The 27,181-nt window shown below is 42.5% G+C and overlaps 10 protein-coding genes across 13 annotated transcripts; 6 read left to right on the plus strand and 4 right to left on the minus strand.

The window, feature by feature from the left end:
- Positions 1 to 474: 474 nt before the first annotated feature.
- Positions 475 to 6,612, plus strand: LOC6506202 (cleavage and polyadenylation specificity factor subunit 6). Of its 2 annotated transcripts, XM_001958315.4 has the most exons (7): positions 475 to 908; positions 1,197 to 1,913; positions 2,601 to 2,741; positions 3,005 to 3,471; positions 3,596 to 3,895; positions 3,957 to 4,022; positions 4,106 to 6,612. In XM_001958315.4, exons 1-7 carry the CDS (start codon positions 843 to 845, stop codon positions 4,299 to 4,301), a joined length of 1,953 nt encoding a protein of 650 aa, XP_001958351.1. In that variant the 5' UTR covers positions 475 to 842; the 3' UTR covers positions 4,302 to 6,612. The 2 variants fall into 2 exon arrangements, with proteins under 2 accessions (XP_001958351.1, XP_014764664.1); XM_014909178.3 differs by lacking the exon at positions 2,601 to 2,741.
- On the plus strand, positions 6,507 to 8,394 carry LOC6506203 (bax inhibitor 1). Of its 2 annotated transcripts, XR_004310925.2 has the most exons (5): positions 6,507 to 6,649; positions 6,798 to 7,251; positions 7,578 to 7,748; positions 7,807 to 7,920; positions 8,142 to 8,394. XR_004310925.2 is itself a non-coding variant. In XM_001958314.4 (4 exons), exons 1-4 carry the CDS (start codon positions 6,582 to 6,584, stop codon positions 8,178 to 8,180), a joined length of 732 nt encoding a protein of 243 aa, XP_001958350.1. In that variant the 5' UTR covers positions 6,507 to 6,581; the 3' UTR covers positions 8,181 to 8,394. The 2 variants fall into 2 exon arrangements, 1 of the variants encoding a protein (XP_001958350.1); XM_001958314.4 differs by lacking the exon at positions 7,807 to 7,920.
- A 150-nt stretch (positions 8,395 to 8,544) lies between these two features.
- LOC6506204 (gustatory receptor for bitter taste 66a) lies at positions 8,545 to 10,313 on the plus strand. Its single transcript, XM_001958313.4, has 2 exons — positions 8,545 to 8,800; positions 8,868 to 10,313. Exons 1-2 carry the CDS (start codon positions 8,560 to 8,562, stop codon positions 10,214 to 10,216), a joined length of 1,590 nt encoding a protein of 529 aa, XP_001958349.1. The 5' UTR covers positions 8,545 to 8,559; the 3' UTR covers positions 10,217 to 10,313.
- Positions 9,760 to 11,853, minus strand: LOC6493741 (selenocysteine insertion sequence-binding protein 2). Of its 2 annotated transcripts, XM_044714849.1 has the most exons (4): positions 11,766 to 11,853; positions 10,864 to 11,406; positions 10,583 to 10,803; positions 9,760 to 10,526 (listed from the first exon to the last, which is right to left on the minus strand). In XM_044714849.1, the coding sequence occupies exons 2-4, from the start codon at positions 11,403 to 11,405 to the stop codon at positions 10,300 to 10,302; spliced, it is 990 nt and encodes a 329-aa protein (XP_044570784.1). In that variant the 5' UTR covers position 11,406; positions 11,766 to 11,853; the 3' UTR covers positions 9,760 to 10,299. The 2 variants fall into 2 exon arrangements, with proteins under 2 accessions (XP_044570784.1, XP_001958348.1); XM_001958312.4 differs by lacking the exon at positions 11,766 to 11,853 and having other exon boundaries at positions 10,864 to 11,754.
- A 223-nt stretch (positions 11,854 to 12,076) lies between these two features.
- Positions 12,077 to 13,606, plus strand: LOC6506205. The gene is made up of 2 exons (XM_001958311.4): positions 12,077 to 12,323; positions 12,550 to 13,606. Exons 1-2 carry the CDS (start codon positions 12,155 to 12,157, stop codon positions 13,500 to 13,502), a joined length of 1,122 nt encoding a protein of 373 aa, XP_001958347.1. The 5' UTR covers positions 12,077 to 12,154; the 3' UTR covers positions 13,503 to 13,606.
- LOC6493740 lies at positions 13,603 to 15,939 on the minus strand. Its single transcript, XM_001958310.3, has one exon. It carries the CDS (start codon positions 15,880 to 15,882, stop codon positions 13,786 to 13,788), a length of 2,097 nt encoding a protein of 698 aa, XP_001958346.1. The 5' UTR covers positions 15,883 to 15,939; the 3' UTR covers positions 13,603 to 13,785.
- A 55-nt stretch (positions 15,940 to 15,994) lies between these two features.
- LOC6506206 (ADP-ribosylation factor-like protein 5A) lies at positions 15,995 to 17,319 on the plus strand. The gene has a single exon (XM_001958309.4). It carries the CDS (start codon positions 16,524 to 16,526, stop codon positions 17,061 to 17,063), a length of 540 nt encoding a protein of 179 aa, XP_001958345.1. The 5' UTR covers positions 15,995 to 16,523; the 3' UTR covers positions 17,064 to 17,319.
- On the minus strand, positions 17,303 to 19,015 carry LOC6493739 (ras-related protein Rab-43). The gene is made up of 5 exons (XM_032454377.2): positions 18,972 to 19,015; positions 18,368 to 18,635; positions 18,220 to 18,304; positions 17,772 to 18,028; positions 17,303 to 17,717 (listed from the first exon to the last, which is right to left on the minus strand). Exons 2-5 carry the CDS (start codon positions 18,578 to 18,580, stop codon positions 17,613 to 17,615), a joined length of 660 nt encoding a protein of 219 aa, XP_032310268.1. The 5' UTR covers positions 18,581 to 18,635; positions 18,972 to 19,015; the 3' UTR covers positions 17,303 to 17,612.
- A 1,608-nt stretch (positions 19,016 to 20,623) lies between these two features.
- On the plus strand, positions 20,624 to 25,232 carry LOC6506207. Its single transcript, XM_032454412.2, has 4 exons — positions 20,624 to 20,955; positions 23,912 to 24,270; positions 24,328 to 24,739; positions 24,800 to 25,232. Exons 2-4 carry the CDS (start codon positions 23,931 to 23,933, stop codon positions 25,071 to 25,073), a joined length of 1,026 nt encoding a protein of 341 aa, XP_032310303.1. The 5' UTR covers positions 20,624 to 20,955; positions 23,912 to 23,930; the 3' UTR covers positions 25,074 to 25,232.
- On the minus strand, positions 25,221 to 26,673 carry LOC6493738. The gene is made up of 2 exons (XM_001958306.4): positions 25,701 to 26,673; positions 25,221 to 25,636 (listed from the first exon to the last, which is right to left on the minus strand). The coding sequence occupies exons 1-2, from the start codon at positions 26,637 to 26,639 to the stop codon at positions 25,448 to 25,450; spliced, it is 1,128 nt and encodes a 375-aa protein (XP_001958342.2). The 5' UTR covers positions 26,640 to 26,673; the 3' UTR covers positions 25,221 to 25,447.
- Between the last annotated feature and the right edge of the window lie 508 nt (positions 26,674 to 27,181).

Below are 27,181 nucleotides of genomic sequence, written 5' to 3' on the forward strand. Positions count from 1 at the left end.
TATTTAAAAAAAATTGTAAACATAAGGGAGCTCAAATGCACGATTTTTAAATTATGATACCGTTAAATTATGATACCGTGACGGCTGACCAGGTAGGTGACGAATCTATAGTTGGCCACGGAAAATCGAAACAAAAATATTTTTGAATTACAGAAAAATTTAAATTTACGGAAGTTTCAACTTTTAGCTTGCCAATTTTTAACTTTAACTTCCCGGCGTTGCTTTGCAAAATATTTTTTTTCAATTTTGATCCTATATCCTATAGCTATCATATAACTGAACGATCCGTAATGACACAACATTAAAGTTTTTGAAAATATTTTTTTAATTTTAAACCTTTTTTTTTTATAATGAAATTCTCATAATGGCTGGCCAAAGATGTATATCTTTTTATATCGCTCGAAGTTAGCCTTTTCATTTTGATTTTTCCTCTTTTCGATGGCCTTGCCAGACAACGAAAAAAAAATACCAAAAACGATGATTCGGGAAAAAATTGTGTTTTCGACGTCCCTGACAACCCTGAACTCCTGCGCCATTTTAGCTGAAAATTTTTTTTCGCAAGATTGGTTTAAAGTTGTTTGCGCGGATTAAGAATGTAAATAATTGAATATTGTGCATACGGACGAGGCAAACCGATAGCAATTAATCTGTTAATTGCAGTGGACGAGTGCCTAAATTGGTAGATTTGGAGAAGCGCGCCGGTTGTCGGCAACTGTACGAGGCGCGTGTGAGAGTGCGACAGAGACGGAGCGATTGCCAGAGTATCTGTGTGTGTGCGAAAGTGGAGAAGCGGCTAAAATATAATATTTGCTTGAAAGAGTCATAAGTTTTCGCGGCTCATCATGGCCGACGTGGTCTTGGACTTGTACGCCGAGGACCTGGACAAGGACTTTGCCGGCCAGGCTCAGGTAAGAGCGTGGAAGGACTCGCTCCTCAGCGGCCAGCTTGCCCTTGTGTATGTATACACCGGGGTGGGCCGGTGTGTGGGCCAATAATTTTAGGGGGTAGGAACTCCAAGGAGCATTTTCGGATGATTTCCATTAAGACTTAGCATCGCCGGCATCTAGAAATTTATGTTGGCGGCATAAGGAGTCCGCTTACGTAAAATATTGGTGTAACTAAGTACCGAGTTCCTAAACTCCACGTGTAAGTTAATAACGCTTACTAACTGTATACATTTTCATGTGTTTCGGCAGGACGAATTTGGCGGCGATGGTGTGGACTTGTACGATGACATAGGCGGGCCCACGGAGGCGGCCGCATCAGGAGGTGGGGGTGGCGGTACGCCTTCAGCGGACGGAGCTGCCGGTCCCGGCTCGGGGGAATCGGCTTCAAGCGGAACAGGCGGTCCTAATGGAGTTTACCACCAGAGCGGCGGTAGCCTCACTCCGACCATGAACCGCCGCTACCAGTTGTACGTGGGAAACCTCACCTGGTGGACCACAGATCAGGATATAGCGAATGCCCTGCGTGACATCGGTGTTAATGACCTACAGGAGGTGAAGTTCTTCGAGAACCGGGCCAATGGTCAATCGAAGGGATTTAGTGTCATCTCGCTGGGATCGGAATCAAGTCTTCGATCTGTGCTGGACCAACTGCCCAAGGTGGAAATGCACGGCCAGGCGCCAGTGGTCACGTATCCGAGCAAGCAGGCGTTAACCCAGTTCGAGAGTCTGCAGAAGACGCGTCCAGTGCCGCCGCCCCAGCAGAATGGACCTCCAAGAGGTCCTGCTCCGCCTAACATGAGCGGGGGTCCAATGTCGTCGCATCCGGGAGGACCTCAAGGCGGTGGTCCGCCGGGACATCCGCCACGAAGCATGCAACCCATCATGCAGCCGGGCCAGTACCGGCCCCAGCACATGTCGCAAGTGCCCCAGGTGGGTGGTCCCAATTCGGGGCCGCCGCGCATGCAGGTGTGTATCCGCTCAATCATTATAATAGAAATCGTTCCTTTTCGACCCTCAGTTTCTTATCTTAATCGTCACACCCACACATTTTATTATTTTCCTTATTCCATTAAAATTGTTCTGAATGCAAAAATTGATTTTGTAAAGGCACGTTTCTTTTTTAAGCTGGCCTTAAGTATGTAACTTAAGAAAACCTTATATTTTTTATTCACATACCTCTAAATTGCATTGTTTCATAAACTAAGTCGCTAAGGTTGTTGTTGTTTATGATTTTAAGTACTACTCTTAATGATTTTTTTGGCTTATTTACGAGTAATTTCAGAGCAATTTTCGTAGTTCCCCCCAGCCTAAGACATTGTGTATTTCTTATACTTCTTGTTATTACACCTGTTAGTACACTCATAGTTATAGAGCTTGAAACACGGCAGTGTAGTAGGGGCCAAGAAGGAGCCCGCTCCTTCCTGGTTCCCAGGATATATTAGTCCATAGTTTTATTCTACTTATGTAATTGTATCTGTTACCGCGATATTGTTATTGTATAATGATTGTTATATAAAAATGTTTATGTATTACGCTTTATATTTATGTTCTATTCCATGTCTATGACAACGCTTACGCACACTTCTACCCCACAACAACAACAACAACAAATCAACTACTGATACATCATAATCGTAATACGTATTAATATAGCCGCCGATGCATCCGCAAGGCGGGCTAATGGGCAACCAACAGCCGCCACCTCGGTATCCGTCAGGACAAGGCCAATGGCCGGGTCAGCGGCCAGGTGGACCGCGACCTGGTCCGCCCAATGGACCGCCGCAGCGCCCAATGGTAACAAACCCCTAAGTGGCCTTTACTTTATACTGCATACTGTCTACTGTCTGTAATGAAAACTTAACGAACGAGAAGAAAAAAAAAGAGAGAGAAGTCAAGACTAACCAAACTTAAGTTAACCCTAGTTAACTTAGCATTAAGCGATGTATTCAGAACATTTAAATTAAAATCAACCCATGAAAACACCTACTCATCCTAGACCTCAAGTGTAAGCTATGCAAGGAAGGAAGTTGCTAATCCACAGTGTTTTTACATTTCAGTTCCAAGGAGCACCCATGGGTATGCCTGTTAGGGGTCCACCGGGACCCGACTGGCGCCGTCCCCCCATGCACGGCGGTTTCCCGCCGCAGGGTCCACCACGAGGTCTTCCACCAGCACCTGGTCCCGGAGGACCGCACGGTGCCCCTGCCCCACATGTGAATCCGGCCTTCTTTAACCAACCTGGCGGACCCGCTCAGCATCCGGGTATGGGCGGACCGCCTCATGGCGCACCCGGCCCGCAACCCGGTATGGCCATGCCCCCCCAACAAGGCATGAACATGCCACCCCAGCACGGGCCACCACCGCAGTTTGCCCAGCATGGACCGCGTGGTCCATGGCCACCACCGCAGGGTAAGCCTCCGGGCCCCTTTCCCGATCCGCAACAAATGGGTCCTCAACTAACCGAGGTTGAGTTTGAGGAGGTGATGAGTAGAAATCGCACAGTTAGCAGTTCGGCGATTGCCAGGTGAGCTCTTTTAAGATTTCTATATCATTTTGGTTCATAAATATAACTATAATCCAGTCCACATCAACTATTTTGCCCAAGTTCTATGCTTATATTTATATGTGTATGTCCATTGCAATTACAGAGCTGTTTCCGACGCTGCTGCCGGTGAATATTCGAGCGCCATCGAGACACTGGTCACAGCCATTTCGTTAATTAAACAGTCCAAGGTGGCACATGATGAGCGTTGCAAGATACTAATCAGCTCGCTCCAGGACACTCTGCATGGTATCGAAGCCAAGAGTTACAATAGGCGCGAAAGGTCGCGGTCTAGGGAGCGGTCTCATCGCAGCCGTCAGCGACGAGAACGCTCTACCTCCCGATACCGAGAACGATCTCGCGACCGGGAGCGCGAACGCGAACGTGAGCGTGAGCGGGACGGCGGGTAAGCCCATACATTAGATTCCTCACATCAATAAATAAATACAAAAATTATATTTTCTCAGATATCGTGAGCGTTCACGCAGTAGAGAACGAGAGCGCCAGGCTCAAGATCACTACAGGGATGACAGGTAAGCGTAATACCTATAACATTTTTCCTTTCATAATGTCGAATTTGATTAAAACGGACTATTAAAAAATTAACCCCCAACAGTCGCTCTGCACGTCCTCGAAAATCACCGGAGCCCGTAGTAGCAGAGGGCGCTGAGCCACCGTCATCAAAGCGCTATTATGAGGACCGGGAGCGCTACCGATCGTCGGACCGGGAACGGCGTGATCGTGATCGGGACCGTGAACGCGAGCGTGAACGGGACCGTGATAGGCGTGAGGAGCACCGCTCTCGGCATTGACTGCCATTAGGAGGAGGAGAAGGTGTAGAAGCGCCACTGGACCGGTAATCGAAACAGAAACGGAAATGAAAGTAAAGATGCAACACAGATATACTAAACACACTTTATAAACAAATAAGCCACAGCTTGATGGGGTCGCGAATTATCCCCAGATTAACAAATTTTCGATTTGTATCTAACATTACCAATACGTAGGATATGAATATGGCTACAGCATAGTTCTCCTAGACATACTAAAATAAGCCGAAATGCTGACAAGTCTACAGTCGACGGATACACGGTTGCTGCTCCAACTCCAATACCAACTCCTTGACTTATCATCCCAGCAGCTTAACCATAAGAAGACCAAAACCATCCAGAGAAATCGATTAAGGTCGACTAGTGTAGAGGAGGAGGCGATGAAAGTCGACGTGGGACATTTTGGACACAGATGGGCACTGGATCATCGAACAATAGATAACTACTAATCCTGCACCGCCGTCTTCGCAGCAGAATTTCAATATTATTGTACTTTAATATTTCGGTTTATTTAATAAAAAATAACGTATGAAAAAGAATTGTTCGAAAAAAAAAACAAAAGAAAAAACCAATTCTACCAAAACTGTCTTGTATTGTGTGTCTTATTGTACGCTTACTATATAAAAACAAACAAAATCTTATTAGTTAATGAATTTATAATTGTACAAAAAATTGTATGTAAAAATTTAAAAATCGAATTCACTGCAGTGTGCAGTAAATATTGAAATTGTTATATTAACAAAATCACTACGCCGACTGAGGCCGAAAAACCGATAGCCCTAATGTATTTTTCGAAGATAGAGATTCTTTTGTTGTAAACATTCTTCATGCATTTGTTTAAACTTGTTTTTATTTACCATTTATAATTAAGCCAATCATATTGTGTGTCTGTGTCTGCGTGTGAGTGAATTGTAGAATTAAATGCCGACTGATCCCATCCAAATGGAGGGAAAATAATTATATAGAATAAGTGGAATGTGTGAGTTTTTGCCCGAACATTACCAATTTTAGACCTAATTAAAAAAGAAACAAGTCTTAATCGCATTTTAGCGTAGAATACTCAACTAATGCTCACATTTTTATGTAGTTTCTAATCTAGGCTTGAAAAAAAAATAGCAATCCAGTTTGTCTCGAGATGCTGTACTTCTCGGGGAATCATTTTACATGAAGCTTTCTGCTAATTATTCTATTGTATCATCTACATTTTAATTTTTAAAATTCTAGCTTTACTTTTTATTTGTACATACTTGTAAACAAAATTCGACTAAGATCTTGTCGCACTAACCCAGTATTTCAATTACACCTTTGTAAAAGCAATCTCCGATTTGAAAGTACCTGTAACTCTCTCGAAAATGAGATTCTAGGGGTTTAACGAGTAATGTGAGCTAATTTCTAGAAACTGTGATCTTGACGAAAGCAACCACAATTGTATTTATACAAATGAAACAGTCTGTTAAGCCAAACTAAAACAGGTAATGTTATCGTAACCAATGAGACTTAATAATAGTTGATACTTTTTTGAGGCAACTGGATCTCAACAGCAGCTCATAAAGCCTCTAATATCTTACGTTTAACAAATAAATTCTTTGCACCATGTCCTTAGAAAGTAAATCCATTTAGTTTTATGGATTAGCCACAAAAGGCAATGCAAATAAAAATTAATACTTTTGTTAGCTGGTTTTGAACTTCGTTCCTTTTCAAACTAATGAAAGCGCGCGCAAGTCATACCCGTTCGACGAATATCTGGAAGATTCCATTCGATTTCGAAGTTATGCAACACTGGTTAAATTTCTTATCAGGAAATATCGCTTATCAGCAGTGCTGACGGATAAAAATATTTGTTTATAATAAAATAAAATATAATTTATCAAAAAGAGATCCAGATCCAAAAAAATGAATAGAGTTTAATTAAATTGGGATAAAATTATCATTATTTATTTGCTGACACTGAATACATATATATTTTTTTTAAATTGGTTGTGCCGAAAAAGTGCTAGGGCGACTGCACTGGTCCAAAAAATAAAACCGTCGCTACCCAACACCGAGAACTGACTTTTTTTGTAAGAAAAATCGTGAAATACACAAAAGAAAACAGCAAAGTCGAGAATAGAGCACAAAGCTCAAGTAGGCGCTACAAAGTAAACAGTCAGTTACTAAACATCCCAAAAGCAGTCGCATTCACTCCTCCGTTTGAATAACAAAATTAAATAGCACCAGGGAGAAAAATATTAAAAGCAAGTGTGAAAAAAAGAATAACCAAAAATGGCAGAGACGGCCCAAAACATTCAGGATCGATTCAATAACTTTATGAATGGGCTAGGCGACCGCTAGTGAGTATGGAAACTTTGCGACGCGAATGCGTCACATAACTTGAACCACTGACGTGTTGTTTTGGTGGTGAACCACATCAACAGTTGGTTACGGATCGATAGTCCTTGAACCTAATGGATTTCTACTCCCCACCCCTCCTATTTCCAGTGAGCCTTATGTGCGAGAGCACCTGTCCAAGGTGTACATGGTCCTTGGTAGCACTGCCGCTGCCACGGCGGTGGGAGCCCTACTCCAGATGCGCGAACTACTCGATCTCGGTGTGCTAGCGGCAGTGGCCACACTGATCCTAGTCCTGGGACTACATTTCTACAAGGATGACGGCAAGAACTATACCACACGCTTAAGCATGCTTTATGCCTTTGGGTTCTGCTCTGGTCAGACGCTAGGGCCGCTCCTAGGCTACATTTGCAGCATTAACCCGGCCATCATCCTCACGGCCCTCACCGGCACATTCGTCACCTTCATATCGCTCTCCCTTGCTGCACTTCTGGCTGAGCAGGGAAAATACCTCTACCTGGGCGGGATGCTGGTCAGCGTTATAAACACCATGGCCCTTTTGAGTCTATTTAACATGATCTTCAAGTCGTACTTTGTTCAAGTGGTGAGTGATTTAGTCACGCCCAATAAAAATTGCGCGTTTTAAGCAGTTAATTGGGTTTAGGTAATTCTAAATTTAACGTTTATTTTTGTTTAACATAATATACATATGTATATAGAAACGAACTATAATTTACCTGCTTGATTTGAGCATTTTTTAATATATCCTTTGTTTATTGCAAATATTACAAGTAGTTAGATTACAACTGTTTTAGACATAGTTTAAAAACAAGATTTAATCAAAGCTTACCGAAACAAACACTATCAATATGCAAAGATTTGTTTCTCTTATTTTAATGGCTAATCTAATCGCTTTTGCCTTATCTGCAGACTCAACTCTATGTGGGAGTTTTCGTGATGGCCGCCTTTATTGTTTACGACACCCAAAATATTGTGCAGAAGTGCCGAAATGGTAATCGCGATGTAGTCCAGCACGCTCTTGATCTTTTCTTCGATGTTCTCAGCATGTTCCGTCGATTGCTGATTATCCTGACTCAAAAGGTAAGTTCCCCGGTTCCTTAAACCCGATCGATCGGTTTCTATAGCGTGCCAGTCACAGCTCAAGTCCTTCATGGTTTGAAACGATCTTTGGCGAGGCGAGATCAGATAATCTCCGAACAGTCACTGAACACTTTGCAAATGTTTTCCAAATCTAGCTAAATAAGTTCAAACGGTAGTGTTACGGCCAAGGCAATAAGTATACTTTCACAATTTCCAGTTAGTATCCTTTTTCTTACTTATAAACCACTTGTGGCAAGTATATTTATTTCCGGTAGTAACTCTGAAAAATAAAAACGTTGTGCAAAGTTTTCTGGCAACTTGTGAAACTATATTTGTGACCTTTGCTAGTTTTGAGTGGAAAATGTATTCATCAATTATCCTAATTACTTTCAGGAGGAGCGAAAACAGTCTGAACGTCGCAAGAGGAACTAAGCCAAGCTTTCAAAATTTCCATACAGTAAAGACACTTTAATGGAACCATAGAGGACTTTGGAAGCTGGCCATTTCTCTTTTTACAAATTTATTCGAATGAAGAATAAAACATAGCCGTGTATATTTGGCTTTAAATTTCTAAAAACCAACGTTCGCTGTAAAACCACTTAGAAATTCCCTATTTAATAAAACCCTCCACTAAAAAAAAAACCAACTCATCCGCGTTATTGTTGTAAATGAAGTTGGGTCCGTAGATTAACCATGTTGATTATATCGATTGGGCGAACCGGGCAATTTAATTAAGACTAAGTGCACTCTGCAGGTGGAGCTGATTACCGTAAGGTGGTACCATTCGCAGTTTTGGTTTCTCTCGAACAACATGCCATCATCGGAGCCGGAAGTTCAACCCTTATTGCAGCAGTTCCAGCAGTTGTTTTTTATATCAAAGATAGCCGGAATCTTGCCGCAGGACTTGGAGAAGTTTCGCTCACGAAATGTACTAGAGAAGTCTCGAAGTGGGATGGTCTATATGATGGTGACTTTAGTGGTTTATGTGATGTTCTACAACCTATTGATTTACTCCTTCGGGGAGGAGGACCGCTCACTCAAGGCCACACAAAGTCAGTAGAGCATTAATAATAATATTGTAGATATCCAATTAACCTTGATGTTCTTCTTACCTGGCAGGCACCTTGACCTTTGTGATTGGTTTATTTTTAACCTACATTGGCTTGATAATGATGGGCACCGACCAACTGACAGCTCTCCGAAATCAGGGCAAACTGGGAGAGCTCTACGAGCGCATTCGGCTGGCGGACGAACGACTGTTTAAGGAAAAGTGCGTTCTGGATAACAGCTGCATTGGCCGGCGCATCCGGATTATGCTGATCATGACGGTCCTCTTTGAGCTATCTATTTTAGTTGCCACTTACATCAAGCTTGTGGACTACACCCAGTGGATGTCGGTGCTTTGGGTGATGTCGGCCGTTCCCACTTTCATCAATACTCTGGATAAGATCTGGTTTGCTGTTTCATTATACGCGCTTAAAGAGCGCTTTGAAGCAATTAATGCCACACTCGAGGAGTTGGTGATGACTCATGAGAAGTTTAAAATATGGCTTAGGGGAGAATCGGATAACACAACGTCGCTGGATAGTTCGCAGCCACCACAATACGACAGCAATTTGGAATATTTGTACAAAGAACTCGGAGGATTGGACTTGGGCTCCATGGGAAAGGGATCTGTAGCAGGGTCTGGTAAAAACAAGGTGGCCCCCGTGGCCCATTCAATGAACTCCTTTGGGGAGTCTATAGAGACAGCATCGGATAAATTCCCAAGAAACCAAATGTCATCCAACTTGGTTTACGAAAGTGAGTTGGCAAATGTTTCAAAGGTAGAGGAGAAGCTGAACAACCTATGCCAGGTGCACGATGAGATCTGCGAAATAGGCAAGGCTATGAATGAGCTCTGGAGCTATCCCATCCTATCGCTGATGGCCTACGGTTTTCTTATCTTTACGGCGCAATTATATTTCCTTTATTGCGCTACCCAAACCCAACCAATTCCTTCGTTATTCCGATCGGCAAAGAATCCTTTAATTACTGTTATCGTCTTGAGTTATACATCCGGAAAGTGTGTTTACCTCATATATTTAAGCTGGAAAACCTCGTTGGCCTCAAAACGAACTGGCATCACCTTGCATAAATGCGGCGTAGTTGCTGATGATAATCTTCTTTATGAAATTGTAAATCATCTTTCGCTGAAGTTGCTAAATCATTCGGTGGACTTCTCAGCTTGTGGCTTTTTTACCCTGGATATGGAGACCCTATATGGTGTTAGTGGCGGTATCACTAGCTACCTAATTATCCTGATTCAGTTTAATTTGGCAGCGCAGCAGGCTAAGGAGGCCATCCAGACGTTCAGCTCGCTGAACGACACCGCTGGTTTGGTGGGCTCAGTCACTGAAATGGACAATGGTAGCTCAACGCTGCACGATCTAGTCTCCACCACCATGCTCACACCAACAACTGGATAGGCATAAAGCCTTTTAACAGTTTTTGTTTTTCTTTCATAGCACCACCTGCACATTTATCTCGTATCTGCCACTTAATAAAGTCATCACAAAGCAGTAAGTCGTTTGTATTCTTTACGAGCATCCTCCAATTCATGAAGAACATCTGCGAAGACAGCATTGGCTCCATCATAATCTAACACAGCCACACAGGCAATATGGGCCCTCTTTTGTAGAGCATAGGCGAATTCCCGTCTCACCAAGGAAAAACAGTAGGGGACGTTGTGCTGCTGGCATTGGAATTTAAGACCCTCTATTAACTCGTCTATGCCATCTACAATAATTATATTATAAGTACGCCTTGGCAATGATACTAAAGAAAAAACATACTTTCTCCAGGACACTTTTCGCAATCAGTTGCCAGAAGTAACAACTTTACTTTTTTTATCCTTAGGTTTGCAAGAGCTTCATTAAAACCCAGAACCAGCCTAGGATGGGCTCGCGCCTTAATTTCATTTTTGACAAAGGCGCGTTTTTGGAAACGGTCCAATTCTTTTAGCAACTGGATAGTCAGATCCTTAAGTCGGGGTCGAGTACAGTTGTCACAATAGCTGAAAGATAAATTTTGAAATTTGGCATGATAAACAACAGGCCTACAATGTACAACTGACCTTCTGAAGCGCCGGGAATGTATGGAATGGATAGTTTTGATTTGCGGAGTAATATCTAAAGTTCCTTTATCAATAAATTCTTTAAGAGAAAGGTTTTGTAATTGATTCTCCACCAGCTCTTTGAAGTCTTGTTTAGAGTTTTGAGTCGCTGGAGCCAAATCCTCTGACGGCATTTCCTGGGTTTCCTCAGCTTTCTTTTCCTTTTTTAAGGTACGATAATTCCGAATCGACTTCTTCAACTTGGTAACCTTTTTTTTTGGATTGAGACGCGTCTTTCCCTTGCGTTGGGGCTTAGTTAGAATGAAGCTTCTTTTGGCAATAGTTAAATGTGGTCCTCGGAGTTTCGTGGCCTTAATTTGTCTTTGCGGCTGACGAGGTTGGATCACAAAATCCAGCAGTGTGGGCCGCTCCATATTCTTGTGTTTTTTCCTGTACTTTGAGCTGGTTGGAGTCCTTTTGCTTGATGTAACATTTTCCTTATTCAGGATGTTCTCGTAGGTTTTCTGGTCGATAATATTTATTTTTTCAGATTGGCGAGGCATCCTGATGCCTCAGTGAGAACAATAATAAAACAATAATAACGAGTGTAAACAAATCTTTAATTGCAAGAGTGACCATTCTTGTACAATAAAATTATGAAAATTTCCTAATTTTGCAACAATTGTCCTTTCAGGATCAACTGATTTAATGATGGCATAAAAATAAAATATTTTATGGAAAAGAAACCACTTAATTTAATCCAGTTTATATAAATGGTATGAGTTACTTTATAGTTTTCAAAAATCAAATTTCAATTAGAGGCTCTCATATTTCCATAAAAAATAGACATTTTAAAGGGGAAGTCCCTAAATTTCACCGAAGTTGTTTTTTCATAATCATGAGTTTCACGAGTAATCACATACGATTTTTAAGAAATTAAACATATCTACTAATGATCGTAGCGCTTAAATTGATAGAGCTGGCAAACCATCGATATTGACACTATCGATGTTCTCGCGGTTTGACAGTCTTGAACTGAGATCGAAAACGCACACTTTCCAGTGTGACCGAGTTCAGTCATATTTTTATAAGCGATATCATCTGAGCCTAAAAGTTCATTGCTGTTAATGTTAACATAATGTTAAACGATCATACAACCAGCAAATTTTGATGTTTTCCCCCTTTTTCGGACGACTGGGCTATTTTGTAACTGTTAGTTAACAGCCACTATAAAACGAGCGTTTACTGCATTTTGGCGACGCATTTTAGTGAGAAGTTTACGTCGAGCGGTCACAAAAAGTTGCATAGAATCATGAGTTTTGCCGGAAATTTACAAAAGATTTTGGAGAAATTCCTCATTTCTGGAAAATTACGTTGCGTTTATACAGAGGATGCGATTGAAATCCAGAATTTTGTAATGAAACAGCTTAAAGAAAATGACCAAACTTTTCGCGAGGTTTTCGAGGGACTTAGTCTTGGGGGTGAGTATTTTGCGCCTTATTCAAAACTAACCATAAATTTTTATCATTAACAAAAATCATAAATTTAGTTAATGCATTATAATAAGTTCGATTATGCAAGATACAGAATATTATAACATGACTAATAATTACGAAAGCTTAAATGACTTACGATCCCTAATCGAACAACACATGATATGATTAGATAGACCTGTTACTAAATTAGTAATATTACCTATTTTTTCAGGAAGCTATCTTGATGGAGTGAAATTGGTGACTCCCGATGAATTTGATATGCATATGAAACTGAAATTCCCATACGAAATTACACCAGAACTATACGGTGATGGATTTGTCTGCCTCGATAAAGGATTTGAGAAAATCAATCGATGTAAATTACAAAACTGGTTGCGAAGCATTTTCGAAAAAGTGGGCAGTCGTGTAACCACCTCCAGAGGAGAAGTCTATACACTCAAATATGTTAGAGAAGGTTACGGATGTGCCCATACTATCAAAGCTGTTGGAAATACTCGAACGATTTCATTTGATTTTGTCCCAGCATTAGAGTTTCCGGGAAGCCAATGGCCTTTGGCCACCCCCCCAATCCCGGCTGAGATCCGTAATAAGTGGCCGTGGTTTGCCATACCACAGAGGTATCCAGGAGAAAAAAATAAATTCACTTTTAAGGTTTGTGCACCCACCTGGGAGCGTGAGCGGATTAAGGACTTGGATAATTTTAAGAATGTACTGCGCCTGATGAAAGGATTACGCGACGCTAAAAAAAAGGGACTGCCCAAACTATCTAGTTATATGTTGAAAACTGTTTTGCTTCACCAACTGGATCTTGTCGACTGGCAACAAGATTTGGGTACACTTTTGGTGGCGATGTGGGCCCACTTGGTTGATCATCTTCATAAGGGGAGGCTTGCATTTTTTTTGGCAGATGGACACAATTTATTTAGTCGTATGTCCCCAGCAGAAGTAGTCAAATGTTACGTAACTGCTAATGAAATTTTAACCAAGCTAAGAGAAGCCCAGAAAACAGGGTCATCATTGCTACTGGAACAACTTTTCAATGTAAAAATTCAAGAGTTCAAGAGTTCAGAAGTTCAAGAATTGAAAGCTCTGCTAAAACAATTTCATGACGCAAGAAAAACATTTTTTTTTATCAGTTTTTTATTCCTTTCAAAGAAGCGATAAATATAAACAAACTATTCCTTTGTCAGCGAATATTATTTTCGTTTTTCTTTTTTGTTTGATATGTAAACATATGGGTTTTTAAATAAAAAAATTCAGTAAATGTATGTACATTATTCTTTATTTATAATCCACTTATCATTTTCTAGATTTACAGCTATGAGTGTTAAATACCTTAAGAAGAGACAACTTTGGACTTATGGTTACAGATGCTACTGTGCATCTGATTTTCAAGTGTAATCAACGAATTAAAAGTTTAAAAGGCCGATGGGGGTGGGGGACAGTGTTATAACCGGATACTGCTCTCGATGGTCATGTGTAGGTCGTTAAACTCCCTTAGATGGGATAATATCGAGTCCCTCTCTTGCTTGTAAATTTCCCAGAACTTGAGGTACTGGCTTACGTGCTGGAGCACCAAATTACGAGCAAAGTCGAGGCAGCTCCTTACGTTTCGCATTCGCCTTCTGCAGCTTGTTAGGATCGACCTTAACTGCTGCTCGGGGTCGAGCTGGGCAATAACAAATGCAAACACACTCTGTACGTCGATCCGCACATCTCTCGGAAACACAACAGATTCTGTGGGCTTGGTTCTAGGAAAGACAATCAGCGAGGGTGATATTGGCATGGCTAGTTCCCAGGGCAGATCGTTGGCTTGACTGTCGAATCGGATGAAGTGGACTTCGGGGCTGCTGAGCAAAGCGGTAACCTGCAAGAACGCTTGCGACAGAACAGCAGATAAGGCACAATCCGGCCGTTGTAGAAAGACCACATTGGTTGCATTTGACTGCTGGAGCGCCTGTAGTAACAACTGCCTGTTATAGACCCTTGCTAGTTCGGAATTATTCGATGATGGTACATTCCGGTGAATCCTTGGCAAGCTTCTGGCATAAAATTGCCGAATAAAGTCTTTTAGGACCACGTATGAAAACTGATGTTGCTGAGGCATAACATAAAGAGACTCTTCAGCGACGTCCACGATGAAAACCTGAACCTGTTGATTCTGTTGATGAATACCCAGTTTCAGGAGGTAATCTCTATATCGTACAGAGTCGAAAATCACTACGCCGAGGGAGCGATTGTGGGCAGCGCGGTCCGATGAATATTGCCAGATTAGTTGGCCATACTTAGTGACCATTTTGGCAATCCCAATCTTCATTGCCGGTGTCCCGTGTTGCGTGTGCGCAAGGCAAAGATTCCTCGAGTGCAGTGCCAGCAAATGCGGCACATTCGTTTTTCCCAGCTCGTTTTTGTGGCTGTAGTGGTCCCACAGATGGCCAATGTACTTATTAATCCGGTAGTAGTTAGCTAAGGTGGCCAGGTTTCTTTTCCAAACGGGATAGCAACTATCCGCTCTGTTCCCTTCCCTATACAGTTCTTTAGGCATCTTCATTATAGAAATCGTATCGTCAGTCTGATGTTCCTGCCTGCTCCAGTACTCTTCGCATCCGTCCGTTTGCTTTTTTTGAGCCGAGGCCATCTCTTCGCCCATTACCAATGGCATGGCACTCAAATGATGTGGGTGGTTCATCCGTACACCCATGGCCAGCACTGGAACGTGTCTGGCTTTCATGGCAATAGTCATTGGGTTTCCATAGCCATTTGAGAACAGGGAGGTGTTCTTGAGGGTGTGCCGCACCCATCGCAAAATGTCCAGGGTTTTCCACTCTGCCGAAGTGCTGTTAAAGGTGTGGATTCCGTTCAGGCTATCGATCACTACTAATTGGGGGAGTGTCGCCTCTGAGGCCTTGAGCATTCTCTTTGCACTGTCTCCGAAATTGACTGTAAAACGGATATTCCTTTCCGGATCCAGTTCCAGCCAGCGCACCGCTGCCGCCAGGTATCGTTGATATTCCCTATCCTCGGGAGAGTTCAGCAAGCCTAGCACCACTGCATCCGAATGCTTCCTAATGACTGCCAGCTCCTGGCTGCTATGAGCCCGATCTATCGGCTGAATGATGTAGTTCATAAAGCGGGCTAGGTCCTCGAAGTTCCAGGCGCCCTGGTACTGCAGCATCTGTCGTTGGCCAAAGCGCACCACCAATGTGGGCCACTTATCCGGATATCCGCCAGCGCCCACCACTCCCGGTGCCGGCATCAAGGTCCGGCTGCAGTTGCATAGCAGGTGCCAGCAGTCGATGGCCCCAAAGTAGGCGTACTCCTGGTAGTAGTGGGATAGACCATTGAAGACAAGGCGCGCGCTTCGTGCATCGCTGGCCCACGACACGTAGTAAAAAACCAGCGAGATGTCAAACTGCGCCGCCTCCGCGCGAATCTGTGGTACGCTGCGGCTGGGGCATTCGCTGATTTTTGTCTGGTCGGGGGTTGCGTCCAGGAGCCTAATACCGCAAAAGAACAAAATCACCAGGTAAGCAATTAATTTCATTGCACCGGCTAATTAAATTTCCAAAACAGATGACGGCGCAAGGCTGGTCCCACTACAACAGAGATGCCTTATATCAGCGACTATCGTCAATACAATATTCGATAACAAACAAAAAATTTGAAATCGATTCATCGATGAGCAAATCGATGCTTCTCCACCTCTATTAATTAATCACTTTTACTGTTTACTTTTTAATTAAAACTGCCTTAATTAAATTAGCAGTAACGGCAACAGCAGAAGGGCAATGTAACGCAAAGAAGCAGCGCCCCCCAGACTCATCCAGGAATAGAAACCAGAGCAATTTACTGCCTCCAAGAAGTTGCCAGTCTCTTAAAGCTCCATTTGGCAATTAAACAACAACAATAGCGAGTGCGAGTGTGCTTATGTTAGTTGGTGTGTGTGGAATGCATATTTAAATGAACAAATCCAAAATCTGTTCAAAGCTGAGTGTATAATTTACCGTTTGGCCTTCCCTCGGCCGCGAGCAAAACCAGCAACAACAAAACCTCGCGCTCACTCACTCCCACACGCATACAGACGCACAGCGATAACCTGCGTATGAAGCAATCTCCTCAAATCAGAAACAAAAACAAAAACCGAAACACCCATTACGCTCCAATAAGTCAATCAAAAATTTAAATATGGGCCTGCTACTCTCCCGGCTGTGGCGGATGTTCGGTAACGAGGAGCACAAGCTGGTGATGGTGGGGCTGGACAATGCCGGAAAGACCACGATTCTGTACCAGTTCCTGATGAACGAGGTGGTGCACACGAGTCCCACGATCGGCTCAAATGTAGAGGAGGTGGTCTGGCGGAACATCCACTTTCTGGTGTGGGACCTCGGCGGACAGCAGAGCTTACGGGCCGCTTGGAGCACCTATTATACGAACACAGAACTGGTGATTATGGTCATTGACTCCACGGACAGGGAACGGCTGGCGGTGACACGGGAAGAGCTCTATCGTATGCTGCAGCATGAAGATCTGGCCAAGGCCAGTCTGCTAGTTTATGCCAACAAGCAGGATCTAAAGGGCTCCATGTCCGCCGCGGAGATATCACGGCAGCTGGATCTCACCTCAATCAAGAAGCACCAATGGCACATCCAGGCCTGTTGCGCGCTCACGGGCGAAGGTCTTTACCAAGGTCTGGAGTGGATTGTGCAGCGCATCAAAAATAAATGACACGCCTCGCTAGGTAGTAGCTAATAAATAAATCTAGCTGTCTAGAAACCAATTTTGATATAAAAAATTTTTAAGCGTTTCCAAATTGTTTGAAAAGTTGTTGCCAAGCCAATTTTATTTAGTGTAAAATAACGACTACGACTAACGAGAAGTACCCCTCAATGATAAAAATAAATAATTAAAAATTACGTGTACGGATAATGTTTAGGAGCTAAGCCGATTAACTACGATACTTCCAATAAAATTACAAAATAGACGTGTTTATTTCGATCATCATTGACATTATTGAGCCGAATTGGACGTATTTTCCACCTTGTTAATTGACATTGTTGGCTCGATTCGTTTGCTGTTTATGTGTGAGATTGTTTTATACTCTATCGTCTAAAATAAATACATGGTCGTGTAAAAGTTAGTATATAAATAAGAGGCATCGCCTAAAACGGTCTAAGATTAGGTAAAAACATTAGCGTACTAAAATATAGCCACAAGAACAATTTGATCACAAAAAATAAAAGCAAAATAAATGAATTGTGATGGATATAGCATGGCCTAGGTGAGATTGCACGAGCTACTACAGCTCTTTAGAGGTTTGCCCTGGCCCAAGGTAATCGTATTTTCAGGCACATCCTCCACGGTGTTGGCGTCGTGTTGGCGCTGTAATAGATATAATACAGAATATGGGCTATGAATAAAGTTGTAGGCACTCACTTTAAGTTCAGTGGCCAGGCATCGAAAGGCGTCCTCTACGTTCATGTTTTCCTTGGCCGAGGTTTCCATCACGAACAGGATCTCAGGTATATATTGGCACATTTGACGCGCCTCTTCGAAGTCCACCTCACGCTCCTCCTCCAGATCACACTTGTTGCCCACCAAGATAATCAGTACGTTGGAAGCCGTGTACCTGCGCACTTCCTCGATCCATTTTTGCAGGTTGGCGAAGGAAGACCGCTTTGTGATGTCATAAACTGGGGGCAAACATTTTTAGATATCAGTAAACGCAACTGCACACCTTCAGCGGCACCTGGGCACCTGGGCCTAGTAGATAAGGTGCTCCGCTAATGAAATCACTGCTGGGCAATGATTTTAAAGCGTGGTGTACTGATAGCGCCTCTTGCCATGACAAATGGATGGGCGTATGCTCCGGATACGGACTCACCAATTAAGACCCCGTTGGCCGAGCGATAGTAGCTTTGTGTGATGGTGCGAAACCTCTCCTGACCAGCAGTGTCCCAGATTTGCAACTGTCGAATAGTAGCCCATATAGTATAGTCGAATAGTAGGAAGCATGAAAGTGTCAATAATACCTTTATCTGTTTTCCCTCCACGGCGATGGTTTTCATTGAGAAGTCCACTCCAATAGTATTCCCATGGCGCTCTATGTAGTTCCCAGTCTTGAATCTGTCAACGATGCAGGTCTTCCCCGTTCCGCAGTCGCCAATTAGGACAATCTTAAACAGGAAATCAAAGTTCTCCTCGCTGGGAAGCGCCATCAGCGTCTGTGGGTTACGCGCCGTCATATTTTGACCGCCGTTCTGGGCACAAACTCGTCTGTTTTGCCTTTGACCGTTTTGCCTACCAATGACAACAAAGAAAGTATAAATAAATTTAATTGATAAGCGTCAGTGATGACCAAATGGCATTATTCCCACCAAAACAGACAAACTATGTGGCTTGCTTTTATGACCTTTCAACTAAAGATTCGTGTTTTTTTGGGGATTTGACATTATTAGTTGGACGAAATTTTGTTTTACAAATGTTTTGTTGTACAATTTTAAGTTTTTATATTTTTAAGTTTAAATAGCTAATCAATTGTAGTTTTTTATTTTGTTTTTTTATTTAACTTTAGCGTTTTATTACAATTAATAAATTTTCACGAATGAAATTGTATTTTTGAACATATATGCTTACTTATTTTTCAAAAAATGTATATTTTATATTTATTTAAAACGGAAATACAAATAAAAAAAGAAGCAAATGTTTGTATAAGAGAATTGGCTGCACTAGACGAATAAACAGCTGTTTATGAATCGATAGATCTTGTCACCTATCGATATGTCGTTATTCAAATTTAAATTTTTAGCAGCGCTTTGATAAAGAATCAAAAATTCGTTAAACACTGACTATTTAAATCGTAAGTTAGAATTGTAGCTCTTTAGACGATTAGAAAATAAAATTCCTTTTTATTTATTTTTTTTTATTAGATTATTTCCCAGGCATATATAAGTTTAGTTTGAATTTGTTTGAATATTGTATAAAATTTCAAATATTTTTCAACGTTAAAATTCCAACACACCATAGACATGAGAAAATGCGAATTTAGTTGGTCGATTTTCTCGTTATGCAATAAAGCTCTGAATGTGTTAACTGTTTATTTAATTACTCGCAAATGGAAAGCCCTAGTGCGTGCAAATCCATGTGAATCGGTGTATATAGCCCGATTAAGTCGGCTATCACGTAGGTCAGGCTTTCTGATAACGCCTGGGACTCCAATAAATTTTCACCACGTACAAATGATGATGGCGCCATTTGACGCTAAAGAGCTACCTTTATGGGGTTGTAAATATTTATGTGGGGAATTTCGAAAAATTCCTCAACTTTTTCTTTAAAAAATTTCTAACTTCTTACCAAATAAGAAGAGGCCTTGGCCCACCTACAGAGTTCTGTTTCTGAAAAGCGAAACGAGACTCACTTTCAAACCGCAGCGGAAGCGGCTGAGAAACATGTTCTATGTATCTCAAATAAGTTGTATGCAAATAAGTTGACCAACTGCTTCGATTGCCAAGTGAATTGGAAACCGCACAGCATCCCAGATGTGCCTGCGCACACGCACTGTCGCATTCATTTCACGAGGAAAGTTTAATTGCGCCCGGCCTAAGACGATCTCGGGGCCAGAGTCTGGCCTGAGAACTTGTCCGACGATTAGGCGGGTTGATGATCAACATTTTCTACACTAAGAAAATTTAAAAGCCATCCCTCGCCTCTCTCTAAGTTTCTAACTCGATCTGAACTTGCAAAACTAAACCATTAAAAACTCCTCCAAACATATTTCCTTTTCTATTGAGTAAATTCAATTATTAAAACTACTAAACAGTTAAATGGTTAGCTGGTAACAATACAGCGAGTTTATGACCAATTTGATGTCAAATTATTTGCTTAAACATTTGTGCCGTATACTTAATTACTTGTCTAAGATGACCCAACTGTGACCCATTTTCCAGCAAGGAAAGCCCTCACGATGAGTCACTGGAAAAGTAGGAGATCTAGCTCTAGCTAGACCCGCCCCCACCTTCGCCACATTCTGCCAGCAACCAGCTGGATAACAGGCAAAAGGAAATCAAACGCCAAATTGGCAACTTCTCACAGAGCCTAAAACACACACAATCATGACCAACACCAAACGAATATTTGCCAGGCCTGCCTGGCATACTGGTTTGGCTGTCCGTTTTGGCTGGCGGGTAGCTTCTGCCCCGGTGCCTCGATATCTATATGCCCCCCGAATCCACCGATTTCCCCGGATTCTCGACTTCACTTATGCATTGTAGTCGCTGCTTTTTATCGCTTGCCCGGACCGTTGGACGCTTCAGTTGGATTTCAAACGTTAGCGCGCGCGGTTGTTGGAACGTGTCCCAAAAAAAAAAGTCGAAAAAACAAAACATAAAATCCATTGAGGCTTTGACAACCGATTTCCTTCACAATATTCGAAGGACAGCAGCATCGCGCAGTTGTGAAAAGTGAAAAGCGTGTTAAGCGTTTGCGTTAAAGCATTCGCTTGATCTCCGGCTGAATTCCAACAAAAAAAGGAAAACAAATTTAGAAGCGGAAAATAGGCCAAGTCATATCCCAGGCAGACCAAGTTCAACCAGGAAGATCATTCCCAGGCGATCGAGATTATGTAAGGCCAAGACTCCTCCGAGTGGAGAATTCGCAGAAAAACCCCAATTACCTAATTGTCATGCATCCGGCGTTAACGCTTGTCAACTTTCTACCCCCGCTCATTTTGATTGATTTTTTCGCTCATTCGAGGCACGCACATCCACATCAAATTTGAATCGAAATCCGCCGGACACTTGGCCACCACCACTTGCACTTTCCTCCGGCAAAATTGCCTTTCGCAACAATTGTTTTGTATTTTTTTTTTTTGGTTGCCGCATCTCAAATTAATTATTCAGCACCATTACTCAAAAGTGCGGGTGCAACGTGCCCGTTAACGAAACGAAACGAAAGACTTAAGCAACGAACTTTTCGGCGTGTGCCGATTCGGCTGCCATCGGGAATGAAATAATCAATTTTATTATTCGATATGTAGTGCCAGCACTCACCTGCTGACCCAGTTTTCTGTTTCATTTTATTTACAAAAATTAAGTAAATTTCTTTATGTCGCCCGGTACACGAATGCCACTGAAATCGTCCGAAACTCTCTTGATTCTGGCAGTTGGACGGAAGAGACGGACATCGAATCGTCCATACTTAGCAGCCGCCAATTAAAGCTCAGCTGCACTAATTCGCCATAAGTTGCGAAGGCTTTTCTCCGCCTACCACTGCCACTGTCTTTTTCTCCATCACTGTCCCTGTCTCAGCTCACTTTTCTCACCTGGCATTCCGATCTGACATTTGTTGCGTGTTTGTTACTTGCTTGTGTCTGCCATGTTTTGTGCCAAAGGGTAAATCGCCTGGAATAGAAGGCAGGCTTTAACAATTAAATATAAAAAACAAATGTGGACTGAAAGCTATATGATTCGAAAAACATATTTTTGAAGAGAATTTTATTAAATTATATTTACGAATCAATATAGATTTTTGAATATTTTATGTAAATTTAGAATAAAAAGCATCTAAGCTTCGACTAGAAGTGGTTTGCTTTTGATCCTTGGCCAATTCGTTGGACAACATGTGTTAGTCCATTCATTGCCATAAGCGAGAGTCGCCGGCGAGGCGTCACTGTCAACTCCATTTGGATTGGTTAGGAGTGGACTCTTGGAGTGGATGCTCGGAGTGGGGTGGGGCATGCGGACTGGACGTGCCAGTTGCGGCGCTTCCTCAACGCACATGCCCAGTTGGTAGCAGCCACTTCTCGTCCCCTTGTGGTTTTTAGCCTAGTTAGTGACCTCATTTCTATTTCACGTCTATCATAGCACTGCAATTAATCTCATCTGCATTTTGGTTTTATTTGCCGATCATGCCCACCGGCTGTACGCCTGTCGGCCCAAAGTGATATCTAGAAATCGAGTTTATTTTTGCCAAACTGTTGTAGAGAAATTTTGGCTACTTTTGGTAATAAAATTTGTGTGTTTTTTTGCGATGAGAAATCGGTAAAGGTCAGCATTAAAAGCTTACAATTCAATTAATTTCAACCACGATTGATTCCCCGGAATCTGTTATTCCCCCGGAAACTCCCGGAATTAAAATCCTAGTTGGTTATGATAACGTCTTCCAACTTCCCAAGACTACGTCTTTCTTACTCCCTGCTGTCCTGAATTAGTGTCAAATTTGTGTCAAAAAAACATAGGCCAACCTTCCTTCAATTAATGCGCTGTGTTGGAGGCGGTGTGTGCAGAGAAGCCTGGAATGCTTCGGTCTAGATACCTGGAAAACCTGCACCTCCCAGTTGGCCGTCAAATTGCAGCCTTTGGGAAAGTGATCAGCCCCTGGCCTCGGCCATGGCCGGTCTCTAATGATCGGTGCCTTGGATGGCTAACGGATCGCCAACGCCAGAAACACTCCTGTATCTGTATACACTGGCAACCGGCTGTGGCAAGTTCTCCTCTTAGTTGCATCATTGATGGTGCCGTAAAAGTGCGTCGTGCAGGCGATGGAGAGAGCAATTGATATCGCTCCATTTAGATTCTATTCGGGGTGAAATCTCCGACAGCCTCAACAGGTTTCCTTAAGAATTATAAATCAATTTGTTAACATGCTTTCACTGAATACACACACGCATATTGCCAATTCTCTTTCCGACTCTTATTGATGTTTGTGCATTTTTAAGACCGAACTGGCAAGTCGTAATCAGAATCCAAACTGCCAAGGCTAACGGTTCCAGCCAGTGCAGTGGCTACAACAATACCAGTAAAGAGCTTTCCCAAAAACTAAGAAAACAAAACAAAAAACGGAGTATCGTTCGGCAGGCGCCAAAACAAAGTGCTCAAAGCATCGAAACCAGTTGAAAAGATGAGATACAGAGGGGATATTTGATGGGGGATTGCAATTGCTGGACGAGAATGCAGAATGGGGTGTGGAGTACAGTCCATGGCGAGTCCATGTGCGCTCCACAATTACTGTTATACAACTGTTGAATAATGAAGGCCATTAGATTGGGGTTTCTGCAGCTTAATCGGGAGCTAAACGTAGTTGTGGTCCAAGTCTAGACTAGTTTGTTTCCTAAGTCTTTTGTTTTTGGGGCGAACTGGAGGGGAGACCAACTTCAACGGTTTGGCGGGTGTCCTCTATTGTCATAATATTAATTTTATTAAAGTTAATATAAGGAAGTTTAATAATGTGTTAAATATATGTTTTTAGAGATCTAGAGCACTTAATTCACTAGAAAAATGGATCGATCAATTTTTTAATAATTGCATAACAAGTGTGCAACAATTTTGTGAAAGTTTAATAGGAAAATAGCTAGGTGGGTACACCACCATCCATTTTATCATTTAGGATACATTTTTCTAATCACCTCAGTAACGAGGGGAGTTACAAACTCGCTTCTCCATTAAATATTACGATAGAACTAACAGCTATATTAAAAATGACAATTTGATTGAATTTGAAGAGTTGCAACTCTTCTTTATTAAGTAGTTTTTGGGTAAATACTGCTCTCTCTACATTAATCATAATTACTTCCATTTTAGCACCTGGTCTCACGTGAAGATGGATTCGGATACGTTAAGGAGCCACCTCCTCCTTCTGGTTTGGCTTCTATCATTTGTCACCTTATGTCGAAACACATTGGCGGTTAATCGACAGGCGGATTTGGATTTGGCAGCGCAGCTAGCGGATGCGGAGGCCGAGGCGAGACCAGACTACGCTGGAGACTCCCCAGACACGCCGCACATACGCAGAAAACGTTTGATTTGGATTACGGACGATGGAAGATTGGCCCTGCCCCCGGGCACCGCCCTGACTTTTACTCCAACGATCTCCATGCCCCTAGTGCGGCATCCGCCTGAGGGTTTCTTCTCCAACCTGACCATCAGCTTCCCCGTTACCAGTGAGTCAATGTGATTATTCAATTAACTCCATTGGCATATTTTCCTTTTTTTTGTAGTTGACTTTGACAAGCTGGGACTGACGGATAATCAGAATCCTCTGGGGGATCTGCCGCCATTATTTGCCCGCTCCTTTGGACACGAGGCGGGTCACATGGTGGGCGAGTACGTGGCTAGATATCTGCATGTACAGCGGCGCAAGAGGGATCTCAGCGAGCAGCGGAGTAGAAGCGACGAGGATCATCCCTTCAAAGTCCAGGACGAGGGTCCTAAGTTTCCGGAACTGCCCGCCGGACTGCAGCACATATTCCACGGCGGGGAACGGGTCCTGCTGTACGGTGTGGTGGAGGACTTTCTGTCCACGTTCGGGATGGATGGCAAAGCCTGTTTGCTGCGAACAATCTGCGAGATGCACTCCCGGAGTCTCGAGAAGTTTGGCGTCTTTGGTGAAATTTCGAAGTTGTTTCTAACGTAAGTTGATCCATATTTAAAAAGTATTTAATTTTATTTTATAAATCATATTTTTTTTAGGGTGACCAAATCACCTTTCGCTGATCTCGTTCCCGACTATGTTCAAGCCCAGGAAGTCGGTGAAGGGAAGCAGGCTCCAGGCGAGTGTTTCCCTTACTACAAGGCCTGCCCGAAGAGCATATTCAAAGCCCTGGCCAGCAAATACAGCAAACCGGCACCTGCAACAAAGACGAAAAATACGAAAACCACTGAAAGACCCAAGGGAGAGTATTACGAGCAGCAGGTGATACAGTTGCCCGCCACGCGGGATCGGGAAAATGATGTGTTCATGTAGAAGAAACCTCCTCCCCCAGCGACAGCGACTCCCATTGTTGACCTCGTCTAGCTTTTAGGATTAAAGTCACTTGTTTTTAATTAACGCGTACTAATTAATTTATTATTATTTATTTGATTTATTTATCGTATTTATTGTTAGCTTTAGGCGTTGTTAACTGCTTAGATGAGCAGCTCTGTCTGCGATATGGCCTGTAAATAATTGCAATTGTGGCATATTTCTTTGCTCCCCCAATACACGAAAGCCCAGACAAACAAATAGAGAATTAGTTCCGATTAACAAATGTTTGGACGCAGCCGTTTTTCCTTAATAAAAATTTGAAATCCATATCCGCGGACTTTGATGCGTATACGTAATATGAGAATGCTCCCACCCTACATTATACCAAATAAGTTTTTCAGGTGGTCTACGTGGATGCAGTTCAAATAGTAGAACGTGGACACGTTTCTGGCAATGCTGTCCAACTGGAGGGCACCCCGCATCCAATGCTGCTCCTGGCCACCAAAGGTCATGTACTTTTGCATGGCCTCGTTGTATGTTATCTCCTTGTGGATAGTAAGAAACTAAAATAGCACACATTATGATTTTAGTGTTTAAATCGAACAAATTATGATCAAAGAAAATCACCTCAATAAAAAGCATAGCCAGGGAAAGACTGCAATCGCAGGTGGCGTTGTATCGCAACCTATAAAAATGCAAGCCTTTTAGGACGAATATATCCGAAAGATCAGGGATATTGTTGCCCGTGCCGATCCGAAGCAGGAGCCGGAGAACATTTCGGTACTTGACCATCCGCTCGTCCTGGATTCCCTGCATCCTGGGCACATAGGGACAGAAGCTGCGTCGGTCGTACTGCGGATAGACCTGGAAAAGAGCCAGCCAGTAGATGGTACTGCTGCAGCAATGAAGCCATACCGGACCCGATGGCACGAATGGGGGGAGGGGATGCTCCGTAAATTCGAATTGCAGAGCTGGCAGAAAAACGAAGGATACCATGCTGGGCATACCGCCGGCCTCACGTTTTTCGCAGGCCAGGATTTCATGAACGAATCCCTGATCCCCAATCTCATGTGTTCGGTAACTGAGTTTGTATTGCACTCCGCTGGGACAGTAGATCACGTCCAGTTGGGCGATCGTGTCCCGTAGATTGCCCCTCAACAGAAGCTGGATGCTTTCCGGGTTCACATAGCCATTGCTAACCATGGGATGTGAAGTGGGTGTTAGTAGATTGATGTATCCTGGCTTGGTGGAATTGAAAACCGGAGTGACTGGAAAGGGCATCTGGAAGCGCAGATACTGCTCAAAGTCCAACGGAAAATCTATTTTGGAACCTCGGTAGAAGGTAGCCGTGGTCAAGAGGTTCTGAAGTATGTACTTGTACACCATGTCCTTTTCAGCCATCGCCTCTGTCAAGATCTGGCTTATGGCCTCCGCATCCATTAGCCAGTCCGCGTCACTTGCATCAATCTCGCCGTAATCCGAGATTATCTTGATTCCATCGTGAAAGTAAGAGTGTCCTTCCGGCAGGTACATTGCTATTTCTCCTTTATATTTACTCTGCTCCATTATGGAAGTATCCCCGGCGACTGTGCAATGGCAACTGCTCAAGTCAGCAAATGCGATTTTCCAGTGGGTAACTTAATATGCTGCTTGTTTATGTTTTGAAAACAATTGCCGGTACCAGTTGTTCTAGTCGTTAGAGCCAACGGTTTTCATAATTTTCCATCGAAATAATTATATGTACTTCGACATTTAATAAGTTTTCTGCCGGAATTATACATAATATAAATGATAAATAAACTTTTATTTAGGGATTTTACGAGTTGATCATTTTTATACACATAAATCTTTTGTAAAATTTTTGGCCAAAACTCATGATTCTATGGAACTTTTTTTGACCGCTAGACGTAAACGTCTAATTTAATTTTAAAAGGAATCGAATGATAATAATTTATATAACACTTTATAATTGCTATATAAATTGTTTTTATATATATTATATTATATATATTACAAGTAACAGACTAAATGTTCCGCCATTTTTATAATTCAAACTTAACAATTTTATTTCAGTGGGACCAGGCTTTCGAGGTCCCTGTTGAGAAAGT

This window comes from Drosophila ananassae, chromosome 2R, assembly GCF_017639315.1.
Source record: "Drosophila ananassae strain 14024-0371.13 chromosome 2R, ASM1763931v2, whole genome shotgun sequence".
Lineage (NCBI taxonomy): Eukaryota > Metazoa > Arthropoda > Insecta > Diptera > Drosophilidae > Drosophila > Drosophila ananassae.